The sequence below is a fragment of the Meles meles genome, chromosome 6, assembly GCF_922984935.1.
Source record: "Meles meles chromosome 6, mMelMel3.1 paternal haplotype, whole genome shotgun sequence".
In the NCBI taxonomy this organism is placed as follows: domain Eukaryota; kingdom Metazoa; phylum Chordata; class Mammalia; order Carnivora; family Mustelidae; genus Meles; species Meles meles.
Genome location: NC_060071.1, coordinates 62,245,877 through 62,269,262, shown reverse-complemented (window position 1 = coordinate 62,269,262; position 23,386 = coordinate 62,245,877). Strand labels below are relative to the sequence as shown.

The following is a 23,386-nucleotide window of genomic DNA, read 5'->3' as shown; positions in this document are numbered from 1 at the left end:
TTCTGCCTGCTAGCCATCTTTGATACGATAACAAAAACTGCTGTTTGTACGCGTTCACTTGATATTTAACTTGTTATTTTCTATTCAGAACAAAATAAATGTCTTGAAAATAGTTTTTAATTCTCAGCCACAGTGAACAGAAAATGCCAATCAAGTGTAGTACTTCCAATATTGTAACTGATTTGCTATTCATTGCTGCTTTATTAACATACCTCATCTCCTTCCCTTTAGGAAATAAATACCCTGAAAGCAGATAATGATGCTCTAAAGATCCAACTGAAATATGCACAGAAGAAAATAGAAACCCTCCAACTTGCAAGCAAAAATCATGTCTTAGCTCAAATGGATCACAGTGACTGTTCTTAGCCCGGAAACTGAAGGATCACAATGTGTAGAGGAATGTATCAGAGATCTCTTAAGTGAAATGAGTAACACAAACACCTGGGGAACCTTAGATCAACCAGTTATATAAAAAGGGTACTTTAACACAGAAAAGCAAGTTACTCTTTTTTTACTTAGAAGACTCCTAATGAGTGGAACTGTCTTCAGTCAGTGAATCAATGGGTAGAAAAGCTGAAGAATGCAGAATTTTTGCCATTCACACCATAAACTTTTTTTTTTCCCCTGGGACTAATACCAACAGCTTGATAAATACATGACCAAGATTTCTGACAAGGCTGCTTCTCCTACGTGGCCTGTGTAGCTACTACTACTTCCTCAGAACTAAAATCCCTGGAAAATCAATTTGCTTCCTTCTGTAGGTTTTCTTTGAACTGAGGGACTTATTTTGTTCCATCCAAAGCTTGCTTAAAATGGGAAGATAATCACATTCCAAAAACAGATTCACTTCCTCTGTATTCCAGCATTCTTTTCGAATCTGGTTCCCACTTCACTACCTCAGATATCTAATCAATTAGCCTTGTCCCACTCCTTCCTCACTGGGCTCATACTCACATGAGGATATCTCATAGTTTTAGTCTCATAGTCATAAGTAGGCAAACTGAAAACCTGGAAACATAGCTAATACCACCTAATACATGACTGGCCAGGTAGCTGTTTTTACTGCCAACATGGTATTTGTCCTTGTATATCTACACTGGATAGAATTAGGAATTTATGGCTTTTTGAAGGAGTCCGTTTAACTTTTCATGTGCCATCTTTATCTTTTTTTCTTTCAAGTAACTATTTTGAACTGATTTTGTGCTGTACTGTCTTCACTATTAATATTATTTAGAAATAAGCTAGTTGGATGAGAGCCTTCAATAAGAACCTGAGAGTGTGTATATGTGTATATATTATGTGTATACAATATCAAGCATGCATGTGACTTGGAATTTTGTTTCTTCCTTTATAAAATATGGAAATGAATTAAACAACTTTGTCATTTACACAAATGCACAAATATAAAGTTAGTTTGTTACAGGATACATAAATTGCTCACAATGTAAAATGTACTGTTTAGCAAAATTACAATTACAATTACAAAATTACAATTAAGAATCCTAGGAGTTTTTATTAATGAAGGTTAAGGATAAATGGGCTCAATTAGTTGTCTGGACAACTGTTTACAAACTCCCAATCTACAAAATTTACCACACTCTTGATTTCTCCAAAAAGTTCATATAATCATTTTCTTTTTAAGGGGAACTTACCTTCCATACTTGGAAAACTTGGTACCAAGCAGACTTGAAATTCATACGCAGGCTGACCAACTGCCAAGAACATAATCTCAACAATTAAAAGGTCGAAACCTAAAGCCAGCAACACCAAATCTTATTCAAAGTATATATATACAGTGTAACTTCCTTGGAGGAGTCAAATCACTTGAGAAGTTTCTTTGATGAAAGACCAGTTTCCATTTGCATACTTGTACTGAGCTTTAGTGACAAAACTAATGAGTAGCTTTCAGTTAGTGTTTTAAAGAATTACTTTACACACAAATTTACACCCTTTCCTAATTCCAAACTCAGAAATCCCCATAGCAGGCTGCTTAGGTCCATCACCTGGTATACAAGTTAAGAAGTACTTTGTCCATATTAGTAGCAAACATGAATTTATGATAATCTTTAAAATTCATGTTCTTCATTATTATTCTTTCTCTCTGATACAGACCAAAGGTGGTACAGCATAATTTCTTTATAAACACAGACATGTGACACAAATTTATTCATTCTCCTTACCCTCCATCCAAAATACAGACCCCAGGTTAATTCCTGTGTACATAATCTATAATTCTAGAATTCCAAAGGTCAGAGATCCCTTAATCAGTTAAATTAATATGGCTAGAGGGTCTCAAGCACTCCAGAATTTACCACTGAAATGTATAAAAAGCAATAGGTTTATCACAACTTTTTGCAGTCCAGCAAGGGCGAAAGACGAATAGCATGTAAGTTAATATTTGCACTGAGCTACATGGGATTAGTAGTATCTACAGAAATAATCTGGAAAAAATTCTTGGTTTGTCAAGCCTAGGATACACATTTTTCTATCTTATACGGACTTGACTTGAAATAAGTTTGTGCATATATTTATCCATCAAAACAAGGACAAATCTTGTTTTGTCAACAGCAACATCATGTCTCATTTTCTTTGGTAACTGACTTGCCTTTTTACTGACCATTTGTGAATTTCTGTCTAAGGATTATAATGTAAAAGAAATGCAAGGAAAAAACAAGTGTACAGATTGTAAAGGGTTTTTTTTTATACATAATGTAAGCTTTCGTGTAATATTTATATGATAAAAGACATTAGGATCCCTACCACATAGCTGTCTTGTGTTTCTTCTAGTTCATGAATATGTAGAAGCTTCTCTGGAATTTTTACTAAAATCCAAGCTGACACCACTTCCCTATTCTATTAACCAAACTGGGTTTTCCTGGAAGGAAAAGCAAAGCAACTAATTATTCATTTAAGTTATTCTAAATCTTTTTATAACATGAAGTAACAGTACAGAAATATTCAACCTTTTCCTTTCTTACTGCATAAGGACTTAGAGCAATCCCCAAATATTAAGCCTATAAATAATTAAGAATGGAGACAAATGTAAGGTTGTCTTTCTGTTGCTTTTGTCTTTAATTCAACAGTTCTAAGAAAACTAGCAAGTTTAGAACTTTGAAGTTGTACGTGAAATTGGTTCACTGAAATATAGTTCAGTCCAGTGTAGACCACCCAGAGCAATTCATTTGTGTTCATGACTACTTAGAGTGATTAAGAGATAGCTATGACTTCCTCTTAATCCCCAGCCAACGTTTGTTTAAGCAGACCAATGAAGAATAGGGGTAAATTCAGTCATTCAAATTCCACTATGGAATGCATTCTGGTACATTCAGATGTGGGTGTATTTATCATTTTGGCAATTCCTAACAATTCATACAAAGTAAGTCACACTGACAACCTGACACTGAAGGAGAGATTAAACTGCCTCCTTTCTTCCATCCCCAGATTCCATCCCAAATTAATCTATCCTGTGCTCCTTATAAGGTATAATCTCATTGCTCAGAACATTCCCTGGTCACAAATCTTTTTTGGGTCATCATACCTTCTCTTGACATAAATATAGGTAATGAAATGTTCTTGTTTGAAAGGTTTTTTTCTCTTTAGTGAAGCAAGATCAGGTTTCCCTGATCTGCAGAACACAAGGCCATAGGTTCAAAGAAAACACCTGGTCTCTTCTTCTACTAAGAGCTATGTGTAAAATGGATGGGGACACATATTCTTTATAAGGTCCAGGCAAGAGGTTAGTTACTTTAATCCAGAATCTCTCAGTTAAGTCATGTCTGTAGATGCTATTAAGATACCAAAGGCTAGATTAAGGCAGGGAGGGGAAAAAAGGGGGGGGGGGTAAATGAGGTAATAGGGGAAAATGAAACTGAGATCCAAGCAAAAAGGAATGAAGAGGAGGCCCATAAAAAGGTTTAGATTGTAGGAAACAGTAAGGTACCATTCATCATACTCTGCATTTGTATTGTACTCAATTTATAAAACTTTCACATTATGGCTGTTGATATCAAAGCCCCAAACTGCCTACTGCTTATTAGTCTAGATACTGCTCAGCACACTCTTCTACAAAACAATTTTTTCATAAAAAAGAATATCATGAAAATCCTACCTTCCAGGGAAGAATAAGATATTAGGGTCCAGATCACCCTGTTTTTTTGAGTGAAGTTTATAGGAATATGTAAATAGGAGTGGTTCCAGCTCCAACAGGATTCCAGGAATGATAAAATCAGGTAAGATTTACAGTGAGTATAGTGGGTAACTCAACAGCACTCCTGTAAAGTTACAAGGAAATCTTACAGAAATGGATAAATTAACATTTCTGCCATTGTTTACCACAAACCTTTAGTGATGAAAGCAGTTGTAAACCCCTTCTATATCAGCAACTATACTCCAGTAGTCTTTGATTACATACTGTTAAAAATTATTTATTTTTCAGAGTTCATAGCTATTGAAAAGAATCCTTTTTTTCCGAACTATCACAAATGAAATTATCTTCATTAAATATAAACACATTTTTAAAATTATTTTACAAATAACCTAAAGTTTGTTTTCCTATCCTGAACAAATTCCTTTAAAGAGTTAGCTTGAAAAATACATGGCAAAGACTGCAGTATATACACAATATTTAAAGTTTTAACAATTATTTTAGATTTCACTACAGGGTTTACTATAAAGCAAAAGAAAACAACAATGAAACTGCCAAGTATCAAATATCATGTGTCCACTGGTAAACAGCTTTCTATCTGTTGAGTTTGCTAGATCACAAAAAGTTGTTACGCACAGGTCAACCAAGAGCCCACACTGGGATACACATTTTACAGTGTGAATGAAAAAGTGTGAGTAACTATCTTATCTAACTCTCTATACTAAGAGAAAAATGCGTTACTTGGCCCACTTCGCAACAAGCCCTCAATAAATGGTACTTGTACTTAGGTCTTTATGAAACGATCTGAGAAGAGTCCAAGTGTCACCATTACTCACTTGACAAATGAGGACAAATCAATCCTTGAGAACTATGGTCATTTCAGCCCACAGTACCCCCTGGGCTAGTGCCATGATTCATTCACAACTCTTGATCTCCAAACCTGCTCCAACCACCAAATCACATGTAACCATTCCCTGACTCTATTTCCCAAATTGAGCTATGAATCAGAATTTCCAAGGGATGCCTAGATCCTACCTCTGATGGACTGACACTGGCAATTACTGCCCTAATCCTGAGCAATGCAGCTCAGCCTGCTTTTAATATTCAAACACCTAAGGTGATGGCACAAATGATGAAGAGATGGGTTTATATGATGAATATTTTTTACATCACCATGTAAAATTATTACTTATCCTCATCCCTTTAGAGGAATTTCAAATCCACCTGGAAAATAAATCAAATATGCATAGCAAAAAATATGCTTGAGCTTCAGTTAATGGACCTTTAACAGAAACCCTGGTCAGAGGAATTGCTGCCTATAAAAGAACAAACAAGTCATGGCGACTATCTATTGAACACAACTATTAGATCAGTCCCCTTCCCTATTTCATAAAGTATAATAATCAAATACAAAACACAGCCACAGGAATACAGATGAGGCAACAGTCTATATTCCTTTCCATTACAAGTTGGGTAATTTATGTTTCAAACCTGAATAAAATACAGGTAACAATCTAAATTCAATCATGACAATAAAATACTTTCCATTTTCCAAGTTTGATGATAATAAATATTTACATTTTTTAAAAATAATTTTTGCTCATTTTTGTTTTTTAAAAAGACATGCTCAAGGGTACACAGAATATGGAAAAATCATCACTCTAAGAGATCAAATGGTAGTATAAAACAATGCTCTTACAGATTAACCCAATTCAAGAATGGTATAGGGAATCTAACATGGTGTTTACTTCAAAAATGACATTCAAGTATGTTATCTAGAACACTACAGCTAATGTCTCTGCCAAGAAGTAAGCACTGCTATCTAATTTTGGTAGATTTTAATATCTTCTATATCCACCACCACCTCCTCCATATGGATCTCCATAACCTCTTCCACCATAGCCCCCTCTTCCACCATAGCCCCCTCCTCTTCCACCATAATCTCCCCTCCCCCCATAATCTCCTCTGCCTTGGAAACCTCCTCCTCTACCACCCCCTCCCCCACTTCCTCCCCATCCTCCTCCTCCTCCACCTCCTCCTCCACCTCCTCCCCAACCTCCCCCACCTCCCCAACCTCCTCTTCCACCCCCACCACCTCCTCGACCACCCCCACCACCTCCGCCACCCCAACCACCCCTTCCGCCGCCATCTTGTCTCTTTTGCCAAGGGGGCATTTCAGGGGGTGGTGGTTCAATTTCATTCGGCCGTCCTCCTCTGTCAGGCACCCTTCCCATCAACACCTGTGTGAAGAAACACTGTCTTTCAGTTTCTAGTATTTTAGAATTTACAATTTATATTAAGGATTCAAGTGATATTAAACTTACTGTTCTAATAAAGCAACAGAAGCCAAATATTTAACGACATGAAAGCATCAGACATGCAGCATGAATTAATACTGAAAATAGAAATGTAATGTATGACAAATTCCTCACAGTGTGGACTACTTTTAAACAAGCCAGGGAAGGGAAGCCTTGGTGGCTCAAGTCAGTTAAGCATCTGCCTTCAGCTCAGGTCATGATCCCAGGGTCCTGGGATTGATTCCCATATCGGCCTCCTTGCTCAGTGGGGAGCCTGCTTCTCCCTCTGCCTGCTGCTCCCCCTCTGATGCTTTCTCTGACAAATAAAATTTTTTCAAAAACTAAAAAAAAATCTGGGGAATATTGCTGAAACTTAAGGGCTTGTTAATCTTCTCTTGTTCAAATTTTTTCCAAATTCTGTAACAAATGCAGTACCCACCATACTAAAACATTTTTAGCAAAATAACTTCAATATACATAAATTATATACCCTATATTCATTAACTTCGTATCTATTTATACACAACTCTGGACTTTCCATTGCCATTCATTTGGTCATGGATTATCCAATAAAAAACTCTATTCCTAAGCACATGTTTGTTGTTTTTTTTTTAAATATTTTATTTATTTGACAGAGAGATCACAAGTAGACAGAGAAGCATGCAGAGAGAAAGGGGATAGCAGGCTCCCCGCTGAGCAGAGAGCCCAATACGGGGCTCGATCCCAGGATCCCGAGATCATGACCTGAGCCGAAGGCAGAGGCTTAACCCACTGAGCCACCCAGGCGCCCCAGCACATGTTATTTTAAAAGTATTAAGTATATATGGTAACATGTGAATTTAATAAGCTGTTAGAGATGAATATGACTATAATCCAAGGTATCCTTCTAAAGACACAGGGATTCTCAATGAACTATTATTCCTTTCTTATGAAACTTAAGCTCACTAATTTTCAATGATGATACTAGTTACTATATTATCATAGAGAAAATAAAGTCTTGATAGGCTCTCTTAACCATGCTTCACAATACTTGAAGGATAAGCCAGGAAGAGTTTGATTTTAAGTCCCCAGCCTTCTGTAGAAAGGGGCTACTTTATATGTCCATAAATACAGACAGACAGCGCTAACAAGGAAAGCTAGGAGACTAGCTTCCTGCTTGTCTCTTTCAGGAAAGAAGGTAAAACAGTAACTGCCTCAACCAAAATGATCTACAAATCAGTTTGGTTCTACTTCCATTGATCCTCTAATCAAAACCATGTTTTAGTAATTTATGTCATAAATTAAAGACAAAAAGTACAATATCCTTACTGTGGGGCAATGTTGGAAGAATGCAAACATTTTATTCAAGTCACCAATAATGTCCTAATTACCAAATGCAAAAAACAGCTTTTCTTGGTGGTTATTTTCATTGGTCTCTCCACAAAACAAAGGTGCTATGTTGGTGACCATATGGGGACACTGCTCCAAGAACTGATAAAATTGCCTTCAAATAGACTACAAATTATAAACTTGGAAAAGAAATGGGCAATGTCACTTAAAGTAGAACTCTTAATCCCATCAGACTAGGTCATGACCTGATATAAGATACTAAGTAACATATTTAAAGACAGAACAGTTTGGGGCGCCTGGGTGGCTCAGTGGGTTAAGCCTCTGCCTTCGGCTCAGGTCGTGATCCCAGGGTCCTGGGATCAAGCCCCGCATCAGGCTCTCTGCTCAGCGGGGAGCCTGCTTCCCTTCCTCTCTCTCTCTCTGCCTCTCTGCCTACTTGTGATCTCTGTCAAATAAATAAATAAATAAATAATCTTTAAAGACAGAACAGTTTCAAAAGGCAGAGGAGGTTGATCTAAAATAGAAGAGGGAGGAACAAACACTGGTGACTAACTTAGCAATAATCAACAAATCGACTTTATATACAACAACCCCAATAGCAAGATATACTGTATCAAGTACATTTTTTTTGCTGAGTAACAATGTTTCAAAATTGCCCAAATCCCTTCTTTTTGCTCTAAATACATAAAGTACTCTAAATACAGAGTACATGACAGTCAAACTGACAAATCTAGATTATCGCCATCACTGCTGTTGTAAAAGATTCAATCTCTTTGAGCTTGTTTTAAAGCAATGTTGGAGAAATGGATCTACACTCTTCATCAGAAAATGGAGCCTCCAAAAGATTCAGTAACACCCAAGGTCTATGTAAATGACAGAACTGGACGAGGAATCCAGACCTATAGGTCTCCAAAGCATGTACTCTTCCTTTACACCAAGGATATAAGGAACCTGTCATTACCTGAAACAACTACTGCAGATTTTTACTGACAAAAAATAAATACATTCTTGAAAAAGAAGGCAAAAAATTCCTGCTAAAGTTACTGATAAAATCAATTCTTAATTACTCTAATTCAAATAAAACTGTGGTTTGATTTATGAACACAGAGATTCAAATGAACATGCACAAGCAAAACATAACTAAGCCTGGATGAACTGGAATAATTTTGCCACTTTCTGTTCTAGAAGTTTATCAGGGTGTAAGAGAAAAATGGATTGAAATCGGTAAAAACATCAAAGGAAGATATAAATTCATTTTCCACCATACTGAAAGAAAACCAACCTTATTAATGGCACATGCTGTCTTCTCTCGGCTGGAGCCACTACTTGTTCTAATGATCTTGGACAGATCTTCACGAGCAGCAAGCAGATGTGCCAGTGTAATCGTTGTCTTGGGTGATAAAGCATAACGCTTAGGCTGGTAAATTCTTGCTATGTCATCTGTTTTTACCTAAATAACCAAAGATAGAGGAAAAAAGAGCCAAAAAACATTTCAATAAAAGAACAATGGCAATCGTCATCTTCAGAAAGAAGAATAAAGAGATAACGCAAGAAGAAACATAAAAGAATAAAACATTTAAATCTCATCATTTGTACGCAGAATGAAAAAAAAAAGACCAACAGATGCCAAAAAATACATAATTACCAATAACAAGTCATTAAAAAATAACACACAAAAAAGATTCCATCAATACTAACAAAAAAATACTTAAAAATAGCTTTAACCAAAAACACATATAGGACCTTTAAGAAGGAAACATTAGTAAGGCTTTTAAAAACAAAAAGAAAACTTGAATGAATCAAGAGAAATGCCAAGCTTCTGGATAGGGACATTGAGTACTGTCATTTTTCCCCCAAATTAGCTTATAGATTTACTGTAATACTAATGGAATTTTTTTTGAGAGGATGGAGGGGGGAAAAAAAGGAATCTAAAGTTATCCAGGAGCTAAATATGTAATTATAACTAAAAGAATTTTGAAAAAGAAGAGTTCTACCAGATATTAATATGTAATATGAAATCATTATCACTGTCTTAACAGTTAACATTCCTTGAGTACTTATTAAATGTGCCAGGATACTATCCACTTAATAGTCATTTCCTTAATCCTTAAAACATCCTTTTAAAGTGGTTGCTTTTATTATCCCCTTTTGCAGATAGAAAAAGAAATGAGACCTGGAAAGCTTCAACAATTTCCCCAAAACACAGAGTCCCAGTTTTGTCTACTAATAGAGGTTCTAGTTGACTCCCAGGCAAAGGTATAGATAACAATATAATATCCTACCTCAGTCTAATTAAATGGAACTTGGCAGAAAAAATAAACAGATGAAAAAAAACAGGTGATTAAAATCCAGAGCTTCATAAATATATGAATGCAATAAATGACAGAGGAGACATCAAACATCAGTGAGAAATGGGTAGGACGTAAAAAAAAAAATCAGTGAGAAAAGGGATGGACTAATTTTTAAATGGTGTTGGATGGAATGAGCTGCTATTTATTAAAAAAAAAAAAAAGGAACAATGAGGCACACCATATAGCAAAGAGAATGCCAAATATAATAAAGAGTTCATTGTTTAAGGTTTAATTTTAAATTGAAAAATTTAACTACATTACAAAGATTAAAATTTCTATACATCAAAAACATAAAACAAAAAAACTGGTAAAAATATTTTAAACAAATAAAGCAACCATCTAACTTCCTTAGTATATAAAAAGCTCAATCAAAAGGAAAATAGGAAGATCCTAAGGGGATAAAAAGAAAAGACGCAAAAAGAAATTTCGAAATAAGAGGAAACTCAAAGGACTAAATCTTATGAAAAAAGGCTGAACTTTACTTAAAACAATTTAATCTTTTTTTAACCATCAAATTAGCAATCATACTGTTTGATAGTCTAAATATTAAAGAAACTAAAGTAAGGACAAAATTTTATTTACTCTATTGGTAGGAGTTTAAATTTATAAAAACGTCCCAGAAATAATTTGGCCATGGGAAACAAGACCATTAAGAGTCATAACCTTTGACACAGTAAATTTCCACTTAGGAATCCACCGTAAGAATATAGCTTATAATTTACAAATAAAAGTTACAAGCATTAATATTCCTAGCAGTAGTTAATACAGGAAAAAATGTTTAAAATAAGAAATTAGGGCATCATTATATGATAAAATATAATGCAAACAGGATACTGAAAGGAAGTACTGCTACATTCAATAACAATGGATAAACCTTGAAAGCATTATTATACTAAGCTATCAGACATAAAATGCCACATACTATATGATTCCACTTAACATGAACTGTCAGAATAGGTAATCCAGAAAGAAAGAAGCAGATCACAGTGGTAGTTGTCAGGGAAGGGAGATAGGGAGTATTGGGAATGACTGCTAATGAGTACATGTTTCTTTTTAGGGTGATGGAAATGTTTTGGAACTAGACAATAGTAATGGTTACAAAAATACAGTGAATTTACCAAAAACCACCCAACTGTGCACTTTAAGATGGCAAATTTTATTGCAAAAAAAATTAAAAATTAATTTTTTAAAAGATTTTCTCTTTATTTGAGAGAGAGTGAGAGAGTGCACGCACAAGTGGAGGAGAGGCAGGCAGAGGAAGAAGCAGGCTCCCAGCTGAGCAGGGAGCCCGGCATGGGACTTGATCCCAGGACCCCGGGATCAAGGCCTGAGCTGAAGTCCGACACTTAAATGACTGAGCCACCCAGGCGCTCCCTAAAAATTAACTTTAAAAAGAATATTAAAACTTTTAGAGGTATGGGACAATGATCATAATACAGTGGGGAAAAAAGTAAACTATAAAATTATACTCAGTCTTATCTCAATACTAGCAAAATAATGAAGAAATCTGATTAATCAGACTAATAAACATATATAATCTTTCCAAAGGGCAATTCTAGAGTATGCATCAAAACATTAAAATCTATTTATACATACTGTTTCATCAAGAAATTCCATTTTAGGAATACATCATGGACATGAACAAAAATTTAACTGCTGAACATATCATTAGAGGGTCAGACAAAATTAAAGAAAACCTCAGTATCAATACAGTATACTTACATGATAAAATATTCTACAAAGAGTTTAAATGCTGTAGAACAATATTTTATGAGTCATTCAACAATCTCAGACACATGAAATGGGGTGAAATGACGATATATTAAATTAACAAGAAAACTCGTGTATAATTGCAAGTATTCATATAATTAATTGGAAAGGATCAACTGAAAGGATAAAACTGACTGAAAATAGCCTAAGAAGAAGAATTTCGAGAAATCATCCAGACTAAGGAATAAAGAACAAAAAGACAATTTCTGACCTAAGCATGATGAAAAAAAGACCAAGATGAGAAGATAATTATCAAGGTATTGCCTAAAGGCATATTTTCTCAAAGTCCCCAAGTTTAAGGCTAGGAAAGAGTCAACATGTCTATAGTGCTTTAAATGGTGTTGGAAGGAACTGCCCCTCCTAATGTTAAAACAACATACCAAAACTCATTTTGGATTTCTGGGTAAATTTAAGGACAATAGTGAAAACTAATCCTGAGTTAGCATGTTAAGACACCTTTAATGCACTACATTTTGCAATTCTCCTTATATTCTCAAATTCCTTTTTCCCATTAAAATTCTATCAGGTTAAGGGGTACCTGGGTGGCTCAGTCACTTAAGTGCCTGCCTTTGGTTCAGGTCATGAACTCAGGGTCCTGGGATCAAGGCCTGCATCAGGCTCCCAGCTCAGCAAGGAGTCTGCTTCTTCCTCTGCCTCTGCTCTTCCACCCCACTCACACTCAGGCACAGGCACACTCTCCTTCTCTCTCTCTCAAATAAATAATCTTTAAAAAAAGAAAGTTCTATCATATTAAACTGGAGACTCCATTTAAAGTTAAAGCAACTCCATTTAAAGTTACCAGAGGTGAATAAAATTGGTATTTCCCAAACATCTGAACTTTATTCCATTTCTTGAGGTCCCCAATCATGTCATCTACTTCTTTGTTAACTCACAGCTCTTAGAGTGTCTGGGTATCTTGCATACAACAATCACTCCAGTGACATGGACGGGGACACACACACACACATTTCTGGAGTTTATCCTGGTGCACATGGAGAATACAAACAGGCTTACCCCATCTGAGAAGCTGATTAGGTATGGTGGATACAGAGATCTTCTAAAAATGTTCTATACCTCATCATATAGGATACTGAAATGCTCATCCAGAACCAGGTACATAATAATGCCTGACATATATGAGGTGCTGAATAAATGTTTATTGAGAGAAAAGACATGAATGACAGTCTACAACGCTGCCTTATAGCTATTCGATTACCATGCTAAAATTTTTTTCTCAGAGGAGGGATCAGACAGTGGCATAAGAGGATCCTGAAACTCACCTCCTCCCCTGGTCAAAACCAATACACAGATACACGAGGAATAATTCCCTTAGAAAAAGCTCTGAAAACTGAATGAACAGAGCCTCCACAAAGAGGAACTAAGAGGCAGCATCAAGAGAAGTAGGAGTAGCAGAGACCTCCTCTCACCAAGGGGGAAAAAAAAACCCCAAAAAACCCACACCAGGCACAGCCATCCACAGTTGGAAAAGAATCTCAAAAACATGGAATGTCCCCCTGAGGAGGGTTAGAGCTCAACAGAGGCACTCCAAGAATTATATCCTGCACAAGAGAGATAAGCCCCCCAAAGTCAGACTTTGGAAACAGAGATTACAACCAGGAAAACCACTGAGCTACACAGAAGAGAAAATTTGTTTGTTTGTTTTTAAAGATTTTATTTATTTATTTGTCAGAGAGAGAGCGAGAGTGAGCACAGGCAGACAGAGTGGCAGGCAGAGACAGAGAGAGAAGCAGGCTCCCTGCCGAGCACGGAGCCCGATGTGGGACTCGATCCCAGGACGCTGGGATCATGACCTGAGCCGAAGGCAGCCGCTTAACCAACTGAGCCACCCAGGCGTCCCGAGAAAATTTGTTCTTAAAGGGCTCACTGAACCCAGAACCCAAAGATAAAATACAGGTTGGAAAAGAACCCAGACCATGGGTAAACGTGTCCACTCTCTAGTCCTGGGGATGCCTGGCAGGCACAGAGAGGCAGGCAACTGTTGAGATATACTCTAGGGATGGAAACACTGTTATGTGACAGTTTTGAGATCACATTCTACTTTGCTAGTGTTGATGCTTGCAGGTGCCATCTTGGAACTCTCAATCTAAGGTGCTAATGCTGGCAGTGCTCCACTGAGAGCCTCATTCACAGGCAGGGTCCCATAAATAATGGAGTCCCATACAAAGCTCACAGAGACAATGCCCCTTGAGCAGGTGGCACTGGTGATCGGGAGGGAGTGCACTTCTGGACCCCACAGGACATCACCTACACAAAGCCACAAAGTCCTTTAAGACTGGGAGAGGAAGCCGATTTGCCTAATACATACAGAGAGAGTCAGACAAAATGAGGAAACAGAGAAATACGTTCCATATGAAATAAAAAACAAAACCCAGTAAAAGATCTCAATGAAACAGATCTTAATATCTGAAACAGTTCAAAGTAATGGGCATAAAGATGCTCATCAAACTCAGGAGAAAAACGGGTGAAGTGAGAATTTCAACAGTGTAAGACTGTACCAATCACAGCTGAAACACTCAATAAATGAAATAAAGAAGATAGGAGGGAATCAAAAGCATATTAAATGATAAGAACAGAGAGTGACCTGGAAGATAAGGTAGTGGTAATCACCTGCTCACAACACAAAAAGCAAAAAGAATTTTTAAAAATGAGGATTGTTTAAGGGAACTCCAAGACATCAAATGTACCAATATTTGCATTACAGGGGTCCCAGAAGGAGAAAAGAGAAAAAAAAGAGAGGCAAAAAACTTATTTGAAACAATAATGGCTGTAAACTTCCCTAACCTGGGAACGAAAGCAACATCCAGGTCCAAGAAGCAATAAGAGTCCCAAACAAAGAGATCCATATCACGACATATAAGTAAAATATCAAAAGCTAAAGATAAGGAGAGAACTTTATGGACAAGAGAAAAAACAACTAGTTATATACAAGGAAACTCCCAAAAGTATATTCATAAGTATATTATCTGATTTTTTTCAGCAAAATTCTTGCAGGCCAGAAAGGAGTGACATGATCTATTCGATGCTGAAAGGAAAACTTAAAACCAAGAATATCCAGCAGGGTTATCATTCAGAATTAGCAGGGAAGTAAGAATTTCCCAGACAGACAAAAGCTAACAGAGTTCATCAACACTATACAGATCTTATAAGAAATGTTAAAATGATTCTTTAAGCAGAAATGAAAAGCCATGACTAGAAATAATATATAAAAGAAAAAAATCTCACTGGTAAAGGCAATTATATAATTAAGGTAGTGGGTCAACCATTTACAAAGCTAGTATGAAGGCTAAAAGACGAAAGTAGTAAAATCAACTATAACTACAGTAATTAGTTAAAAGATACATAAAATAAAATAATATGTACGATGACGGGAAGTAAAAAATGTAGTGCTTTTAATATCCATTCATCAACTCATTCCAAGTGACCATCAACTTAAAACAGACCATTATACACACAGGTTGTTGTATATAAAACTCATGGTAACCAAAACCAAAAACCTACGATACATAAAAAATGAAGCAAAGAGAAGCCAAACATAAGACTACAGAAGGGCATCAAACTACAAGGAAAGAGAGCAAGGCAAGAAGAAAAGACAGTGAAGAACTACAAAAATAACCAGAAAACAATTAACAAAATGGCAATTAAGTACACACCTATCAATAATACTTAAAATGTTAATAAAATAAACTCCAGTCAAAACACACAGGATGGCTGAACAGATAAAAGAACGGGATCCATTTATATGCTGCCTATAAGAGACTTACTTCAGATCTAAAGATACACAGGGACTAAAGTAATGGAATAAAAAAAAGGTACTACATTCAAATGGAAAAGGAAAGAAAGCTGGATACCCATACTTGTATCAGACAAAACAGACTTTAAAACAAAGAAAAGGGACACCTGGTTGGCTCAGCCAGGTAAGCATCTGCCTTCAGCTCAGTTCATGATCACGGGATCCTGGGATTGAGCCCCACATCGGGCTCCCTGCTCAGCAAGGAGCCTGCTTCTCTCTCTGCCACTCTCTCTCTCTCTCAAATACATAAATAAAAAATCTTAAAACAAAAATAAAGACCATAATGAAAGATAAACCGGGGTATTACATAATGAAAAGGGGGGATTCCAACAACAGGACATAACATTTGTAAATATTTACGAACCCAACACAGGAGCAACCTAGATATATAAAGCAAATTAACAGACATAAAAGGAGAAGTTGAGAGCAATACAGTAACAGTGGGGGACTTCAACACCCCAATTACAACTATGGATAGATCATCCAAACAGAAAAATCAACAAGGAAACAGTGGCCTTAAAAAACTCATTAGACCAAATGGACTTAAAAAATATACATAGAACATTCCATACAAAATCAGAATACATATTCTTTTCAAAGGTATGTAGAACATTCCTCAGGATAGAACAGATGTTAAGCCACAAAACAAGTACCAATAAATTTAAGACTGAATAAATTCATACCATCCATCTCTTCCAGCCACAACTGCACCAAACTAGAAATCAATTACAAGAAGAAAACTGGAAAAAACAAACATGTGGAAACCAAGCAACATGTATTAAACAACCAAAGAGTCAATGAAGAAATCAAAGAGAAAATTTTTAAATACTGAGACGATGAAAATGGAAACATGCCAAAATCTATGGGATGCAAAAGAGCTGTTCTGAGAGGGAAGTCCATGGCAATACAGGCTTACCTGAAAAAACAAAAGAAATCTCAAATATGCTACACCTAAAGGAACTAGAAAAAGAACAACAACAAAGCCCAAAGCCACCAGAAGAAAGGAAATAATATAAATCAGAACAGAAATAAATGCACTACAGACTTAAAAAAAAAAAAAAAGAAAGAAAGAAAAGACCAATGAAACAATGAACTGATTCTCTGAAAATAAATAAAACTGACAAACCTTTAGCCAGACTCATCCAGGAAAAAAAGAAAGAGCCCAAACGGAATTAAACATGAAAGAGAAGTTATAATCAATAGTACCAAAATACAAAGTGTCATAACGGACTATTATTGAACAATTACATGCCAATAAATTGGACAACTGAAAGAAACTAATAAATTCCTAGAAACATACAATCTTCCAAGACTGAACCATGAAGAAATAGAAAATATGAATACACTGATTATTAGCAATGAAATTCAATCAGTCATCAAAAAACTCCCAACAAAAAAAAAGTCCAGGACAAGAGAGTGCCACAGCTAAGTTCTACCAAAAACTTAAAGAAGAATTAATATTCTTCTCCAACTATTCCATAAAATTGAAGAGGACGGAATGCTTCCATACTCATTTTTAAAGGCCACCGTTAACCTGAAACCAGACAAGGACACTAACAAAAATAAATTACAGGTCAATATCCCTGATAAACATAGAATCAAGACTTCTCAACAGATGATTTGCAAAAGGAATTCAACAATACATTAAAAATACATAATCAAGTGGGATTTATTCTACAGATACAAGATGGTTTATCATCTGCAAATCAAACGTGACATACCACATTCGTGAAATGAAGGATAAAAATCACATGATCAGGGGTGCCTGGGTGGCTCAGTCATTAAGTGTCTGCCTTTGGCTTGGGTCATGATCCTGGGGTCCTGGAATTGAGCCCCGCATCGGGCTCCCTGCTCCACGGGGGTCCTGCTTCTCCCTCTCCCACTCCCCCTGCTTGTGTTCCTGCTCTCGCTCTCTGTCTCTCTCTCTGTCAAATAAATATATAAAAATTTTTTTTTAAAAAATTGTATGATCTATCATCTCAATAGATGCAGAAAAAATATCTAACAAAATCCAGCATTTATTAATGATAAAAACGCTCAACAAAATAGGTAATGTACCTCAACATAATAAAAGCCATGTATGACAAACCCATTGTAAACATCACACTCAACAGTGAAAAACTGAAAGTTTTTCCTCTAGGATCAGGAACAAAACAAGGATGCCTAATTCTTGCTACTGGTACTCAACATTGTACTAGACGTGCTAACCACAGGTATCATCAGGCAAGGGGAATAAAAAGGTATCCAAACTGAAAGTAAGAAGCAAAACTGTCATTATGTGTAGATGACAGGAGATTGCATACAGAAAACCCTAAGGATTCCACCAAAAAAACCCTATTAAATCTAATAAATGAATTCAGTAAAGTTGCAGGATACAAAATTTATACACAGAAATCTGTTGTGTTTCTATATACTAATAACTATCTGAAAGAGTCATTAAGAAAATAATTCCATTTACAACTGCATAAAAACAAAACAAAACATAGGAATAAATTTAGTAAGGAACGAAAAGAACTGTACAATGAAAATTATAAGACACTGATGAAAGAAAATGAAGACAATATAAATAAATGGAAAGATATACCATACTCAAGGATTAGAAGAATTAGTATTGTTAAAATGTCCATACTACTCAATATATACACAATGGAATATTATGCAGCCATCAAAAGAAAGGAACTCTTGCCATCAGCAATGACATGGATGGAACTAGAGGGTATTACACTGAGCGAAATAAGTCAGTCAGAGAAAGACAATTATCATATGATCTCTCTGATATGAGGAATTTGAGAGGTAGGGCAGGGGGCTGTGGGAGGTAGGGAAGGGAAAAATGAGCAAGATGGGATCAGGAGGGAGACAAACCATAAGAGACTCCTAATCTCACCAAACAAACTGAGGGTTGCTGGGGGGCGGGGGGGTAGGGATAGGGCAGCTGGGTTATGGCCATTGGGGAGGGTATGTGCTATGCTGAGTGCTGTGAAGTGTGTAAGCCTGACGATTCACAGACCTGTACCCTTGGAGCAAATAATACATTATATGTTAATAAAAAGAATTTTTTTTTTTTTAGATTTTATTTATTTATTTGACAGACAGAGATCACAGGTACACAGGCAGGCAGAGAGAGAGAGAAGCAGGCTCCCTGCCGAGCAGAGAGCCCGATGCGGGCCTCGATCCCAGGACCCTGAGATCATGACCTGAGCCGAAGGCAGAGGCTTCAACCCACTGAGCCACCCAGGCGCCCAATAAAAAGAATTTTTAAAAAAAAATGTCCATACTACTCAAAACAATCTAGAGATTCAATGCAATCTCTAAAAACACCAATGGCATTTTTCACAAAACCAGACTATTACTACTAAAATAATACTAAAATTCATATGCAACCAGAAAAGATACCAAATGGCAAAAGCAATTGTGAGAAAGAACAAAGCTGGACATATCACACTCCCTGATTATAAACTATACACAAGCTATAGAAATCAAAACAGTATGGTACTAGCACAAAAACCAGACAAATAGATCACTGTAACATAATAGAGAGCCCAAAAATAAACCCACGCTTATATGGTCAATTAACATACAACAAAGGAGGCAAGAATATACAATGGGGAAAGGATGGTCTCTTCAATAAATGGTGCTAGGAAAACTGGACAGCTACATGCGTAAGAATGAACCTGGACTACCTTCCTACATCATCCATAAAAATAAACTCAAAATGGATTAAAGATCTAAAATAAGAACTGAACCTATAAAATTCCTAAAAGAAAACAGTAAGCTATTTGGGATCAGTTTTAGCAGGTTGTTTTTTTTTTTTATCTGTCTCCTCAGGCAGAGACAGCAAAAGCAAAAAAATAAACAAATGAGACAATATCAAATAAGAAAGCTTAGGCACAGCAAGGAAAACCAATAAAACTAAACAGCAACCTACTGAATATGAGAAGTTAATATGCAAATGATGTTACCAATAAAGGTTTAACATCCAAAAAATGTTAGATATAAAGATATAAAGTACTCATACAACTCAGTATCCAAAAAAGTTAGATTAAAAAATGGGCAGAGGACCTGAAAGACATACAGAGAGCCAAGAGACACATGAAAATATGCTCAACATCACTCATCATCAGGGAAATACAAATCACCACCATGAGGTATCACCTCACACCTGTCAGGATGGCTATTATCAAAAACACAAGAAACAAAAAGTGTTGGCAAGGATATGGAGAAAATGGAACCCCCATGCACTACTGGTAAAAACATAAGTTGTGTAGGCACTGTGGAAAACAGTATTCAGGGTCCTTAAAAAATTAAAAATAGAACTGATCCAGCAATACCACTTCTGGGTACTTACCCAAAGAAAACAAAAACACTAATTTGAAAAGATACATGCATTCCTATGTTCACTGTAGCATTATTTTACAATAGCTAAGATATGGAAGCAACCTAACATATCAGTGGACACTGACAGATGAATGGATACAAAAGATGTGTGGAGGCTATCTGTGTATATATATACACATATACATGAATAATGGATTATTATTCAGCTATAAAAAAGAAAGAAGTCTTGTCATTTGTAACAACCTGGATGCATCTGGAGGGTATAATGCTAAGTGAATTAAGCCACACCAAGAAAAACACACTATGATTTCACTTATATGAAATATATGTAACATATATGTGAAATCACATATATGTGTGATTTCACATATATGAAATCTAAAAAGCAAACACAGAGTTTTCAGTGTCTTGCTCTTAAATAGGAACAACCAAGAACCAACAACCAACAACCAAGAACCAAACTCTGCATTTGAAGAAAACTACCATAAGAAAGAAACTAAGAGGGGCACCTGGGTGGCTAAGTGGGTTAAAGCCTCTGCCTTCAGCTCAGGTCGTGGTCCCAGGGTCCTGGGATCGAGCCCCGCATCAGGCTCTCTGCTCGACAGGGAACTTGCTTCTCCCTCTTTCTCTGCCTGCCTCTCTGCCTACTTGTGATCTCTGCCTGTCAAATAAATAAATAAAATCTTTTTTTAAAAAAAGAAAGAAAGAAACTAAGAAAAACAAACAAAAAATTACCCTGGAGGAAACAGAGATAATCTGAGACAAAAACTTTTTTAAAATTTTTCATCTTGGGGTGCCTGGGTGGCTCAGTCGTTAAGCATCTCCCTTCCGCACAGGTCATGATCCCACGGTCCTGGGATCGAGCCCCGCATGGGGCTCCCCGCTCAGCGGAAAGCCTGCTTCTCTCTCTCCCACTCCCCCTGCTTATGTTCCCTCTCTCGCTGTCTCTCTGTCAAATAAATAAATAAAATCTGTTCTGGTATCTGTACTACCTGTACTTACTCCAATATTCTACTTTCTTGACCAGTTGCTCATTCTATGTCATTGTCTCATATAATGTCCTTTTCTTTATGAATATCATTGTATAAATCACATCTAGGAGTTTAAAATAAATGTGAGAGATTTGGAGAGAAATTAAGAGCAGAAATTCTATCTGCAGACAGAATTTACAGAATTTACAAAAGACTAGGATCATTATATAAGACCAGTTGGCCTGGGCATGTGCTTCAGACAGGATGGTCAGTGCAAATGTGGCAAGTTATACAATAAGAGACAAAACAACCTGAAGAGCTGTCACAGAGTACCACCTACAGGACACATATGGGAAAACAGTCTTACCTTTGCTCTATCAGACCAACCAAAGGACTGCACAGTCACATCTAACCGTTTCATTAGCATCCGCCGGCGACACTCATATTCACAAGAAAGCGCATCATTGATTCTTTCCAGTTGTTCCTAAAGAATTCAGAAACAAAAATCATAAACTTTATACTCTTTCTGGCATAGTCCAGAAAGGAAATTGAAAACTGTACTCAATACTTCCTACTGACTCAAAAGATATTGTACTTGGTGACTACTTTCTGTTCCCATGACTTTATGGTAAAATTTTTTACATAATAAAGAGTATCTGATAGAACATTTATGATATTCAGAAGATAGTAAACATAAGACTTAAACTCTTACACTGGGAGACTTTACCTCACCTTCAAGCATGTTAAGTAAAATATCTACTTGCTAAGTGGTCGACCAATAAAGAAAAAAAATACCCCATGTTTCCACCTTGTTGACTCTGAGCTACTAACTTTTTCAAATCACAACTATGCTAACATATTGGGTGCTATACATACTCTTGGCCAAGCATTATTAAAACTAATTTACAATCTGACTGAAGAAATGTTATGACCTATTACTTTAGGATATCAATTCTCCAAAATAATAAACACATGCTACCCATTGTAAAATTAGGTGTCCACTAATAAAATTCAGCCATGTTCACTACTCTAATAAAGGGAGGGAATTTACCGCTTGTTGCAGATTTAAGTCAATTTTCAGCAGTGGTTTTCCCACATGATTTTTCTGGACTTTTGAGAGTATATCTTTCACCTAAAAGTAAATATAGAAGATTGTGAAAATGTCTATCTCCAGTTTAAAACAATCTTATTCTTTCTTAAAATGTTGTTTTGAATGCCAAAAAGTAAGTGAAATGTTGAAGTGAATTAACTGAAATTCCCCTTCACATACCAAGAAAGAGTATCACCACAATGCAGATTACCTTTTTCAAATGCATTAATTATATTAATTCAAACTACAGCACAGCTCTCTTCCAGAGTAACAAATAATATACACAGATGACTACAGAATAGCTGCTGAAAGGTTATACTATGAGAATCTATATGGTCTTATGTGATATAATTTTCGGAATCTCTCCCTGAAATGGCGCATTCTTATGCACACTCTTATACACGGTACAATTCTAAGCATTATGGTTTCACAGTTCAGCAAGACAACCTAGGAGAGCAATCCCTCCAAATTATAGTGACCACACACACACTTGGTTACTTTTACAAACACTTTTATTTTAGTGAACAAAATATCAGACATTTGTTTTTACTTTAGCAATATCACCCATTCCAGTAATAGTAATTTAGCCCTAAGAAAATGACTGAAAAATAATAGCCTAAGTTGGGCCCATGCTCCTATCTTAAGTAACTTTATCTAAAGAAACAATTTCAAAACCAAATGGTCTATCTATGGTTTCTTAGTTATAAGGTAACTAGGGAAAATAATCAAGAGATTTTGAGGAATATGAAGCTTATTTAATGTTAGGGACACTCTTCAGAAAAAGTTAAAAATTTTGAACACAAAATTAGTTTAGAAATGTGGTGGTGATGGCGAGTGACTGTAAATGGGCATAGGTTATTTTGAGGGTGATGGAAATGTTCTAAAATTCTATTAGGATGATGGTTGTGCCTCTAAATACGCTAAACATAACTAAAAAATACTAAAATTGACCTACTTTAAATGAGTATATTTGATATGTAAACTATATCTTCAGAAAGCTATTTTTTAAAAATTAGCTTAGAAAGAACTTGTGCAAATGAGGAGCCCCAAAGTTTAAGCTTTCTTAGCCTCACAGCAAATCTGCCTGTACAATGATCCAATTCTTACATATCAATAAGAATGATTTTTTTGAAGGATTTTATTTATTTATTTAATTGATGGGAGGAGAGAGAGAGACAGTGAGAGCGGGAACACAAGAAGGGAGAGTGAGAAAGGGAGAAGCAGGCTTCCCGTCAAGCAGGGAGCCTGATGTGAGGCTCAATCCCAGGATCCTGGGATCATGACCTGA

At 36.2% G+C, this 23,386-nt stretch overlaps 2 protein-coding genes across 2 annotated transcripts in view; one reads left to right on the top strand and one right to left on the bottom strand.

Annotated features, from left to right (window-relative positions):
* Positions 1-3,411, top strand: part of RASGRP1 (RAS guanyl releasing protein 1) — an 85,801-nt gene extending 82,390 nt beyond the window's left edge. Inside the window, exon 17 of the mRNA XM_046007971.1 lies at positions 232-3,411. Coding sequence (XP_045863927.1) covers positions 232-366 — 135 coding nt within the window. The 3' untranslated portion in view covers positions 367-3,411. The remainder of the gene's footprint in view (positions 1-231) is intronic.
* Positions 3,412-5,596: 2,185 nt separating this feature from the next.
* The window catches only part of FAM98B (family with sequence similarity 98 member B), a 34,284-nt gene continuing 16,494 nt past the window's right edge, over positions 5,597-23,386 (bottom strand). Inside the window, exons 5-8 of the mRNA XM_046007972.1 lie at positions 22,060-22,140; positions 21,376-21,492; positions 9,053-9,220; positions 5,597-6,384 (exon numbers count right to left, since the gene is read on the bottom strand). Coding sequence (XP_045863928.1) covers positions 5,983-6,384; positions 9,053-9,220; positions 21,376-21,492; positions 22,060-22,140 — 768 coding nt within the window. The 3' untranslated portion in view covers positions 5,597-5,982. The remainder of the gene's footprint in view (positions 6,385-9,052; positions 9,221-21,375; positions 21,493-22,059; positions 22,141-23,386) is intronic.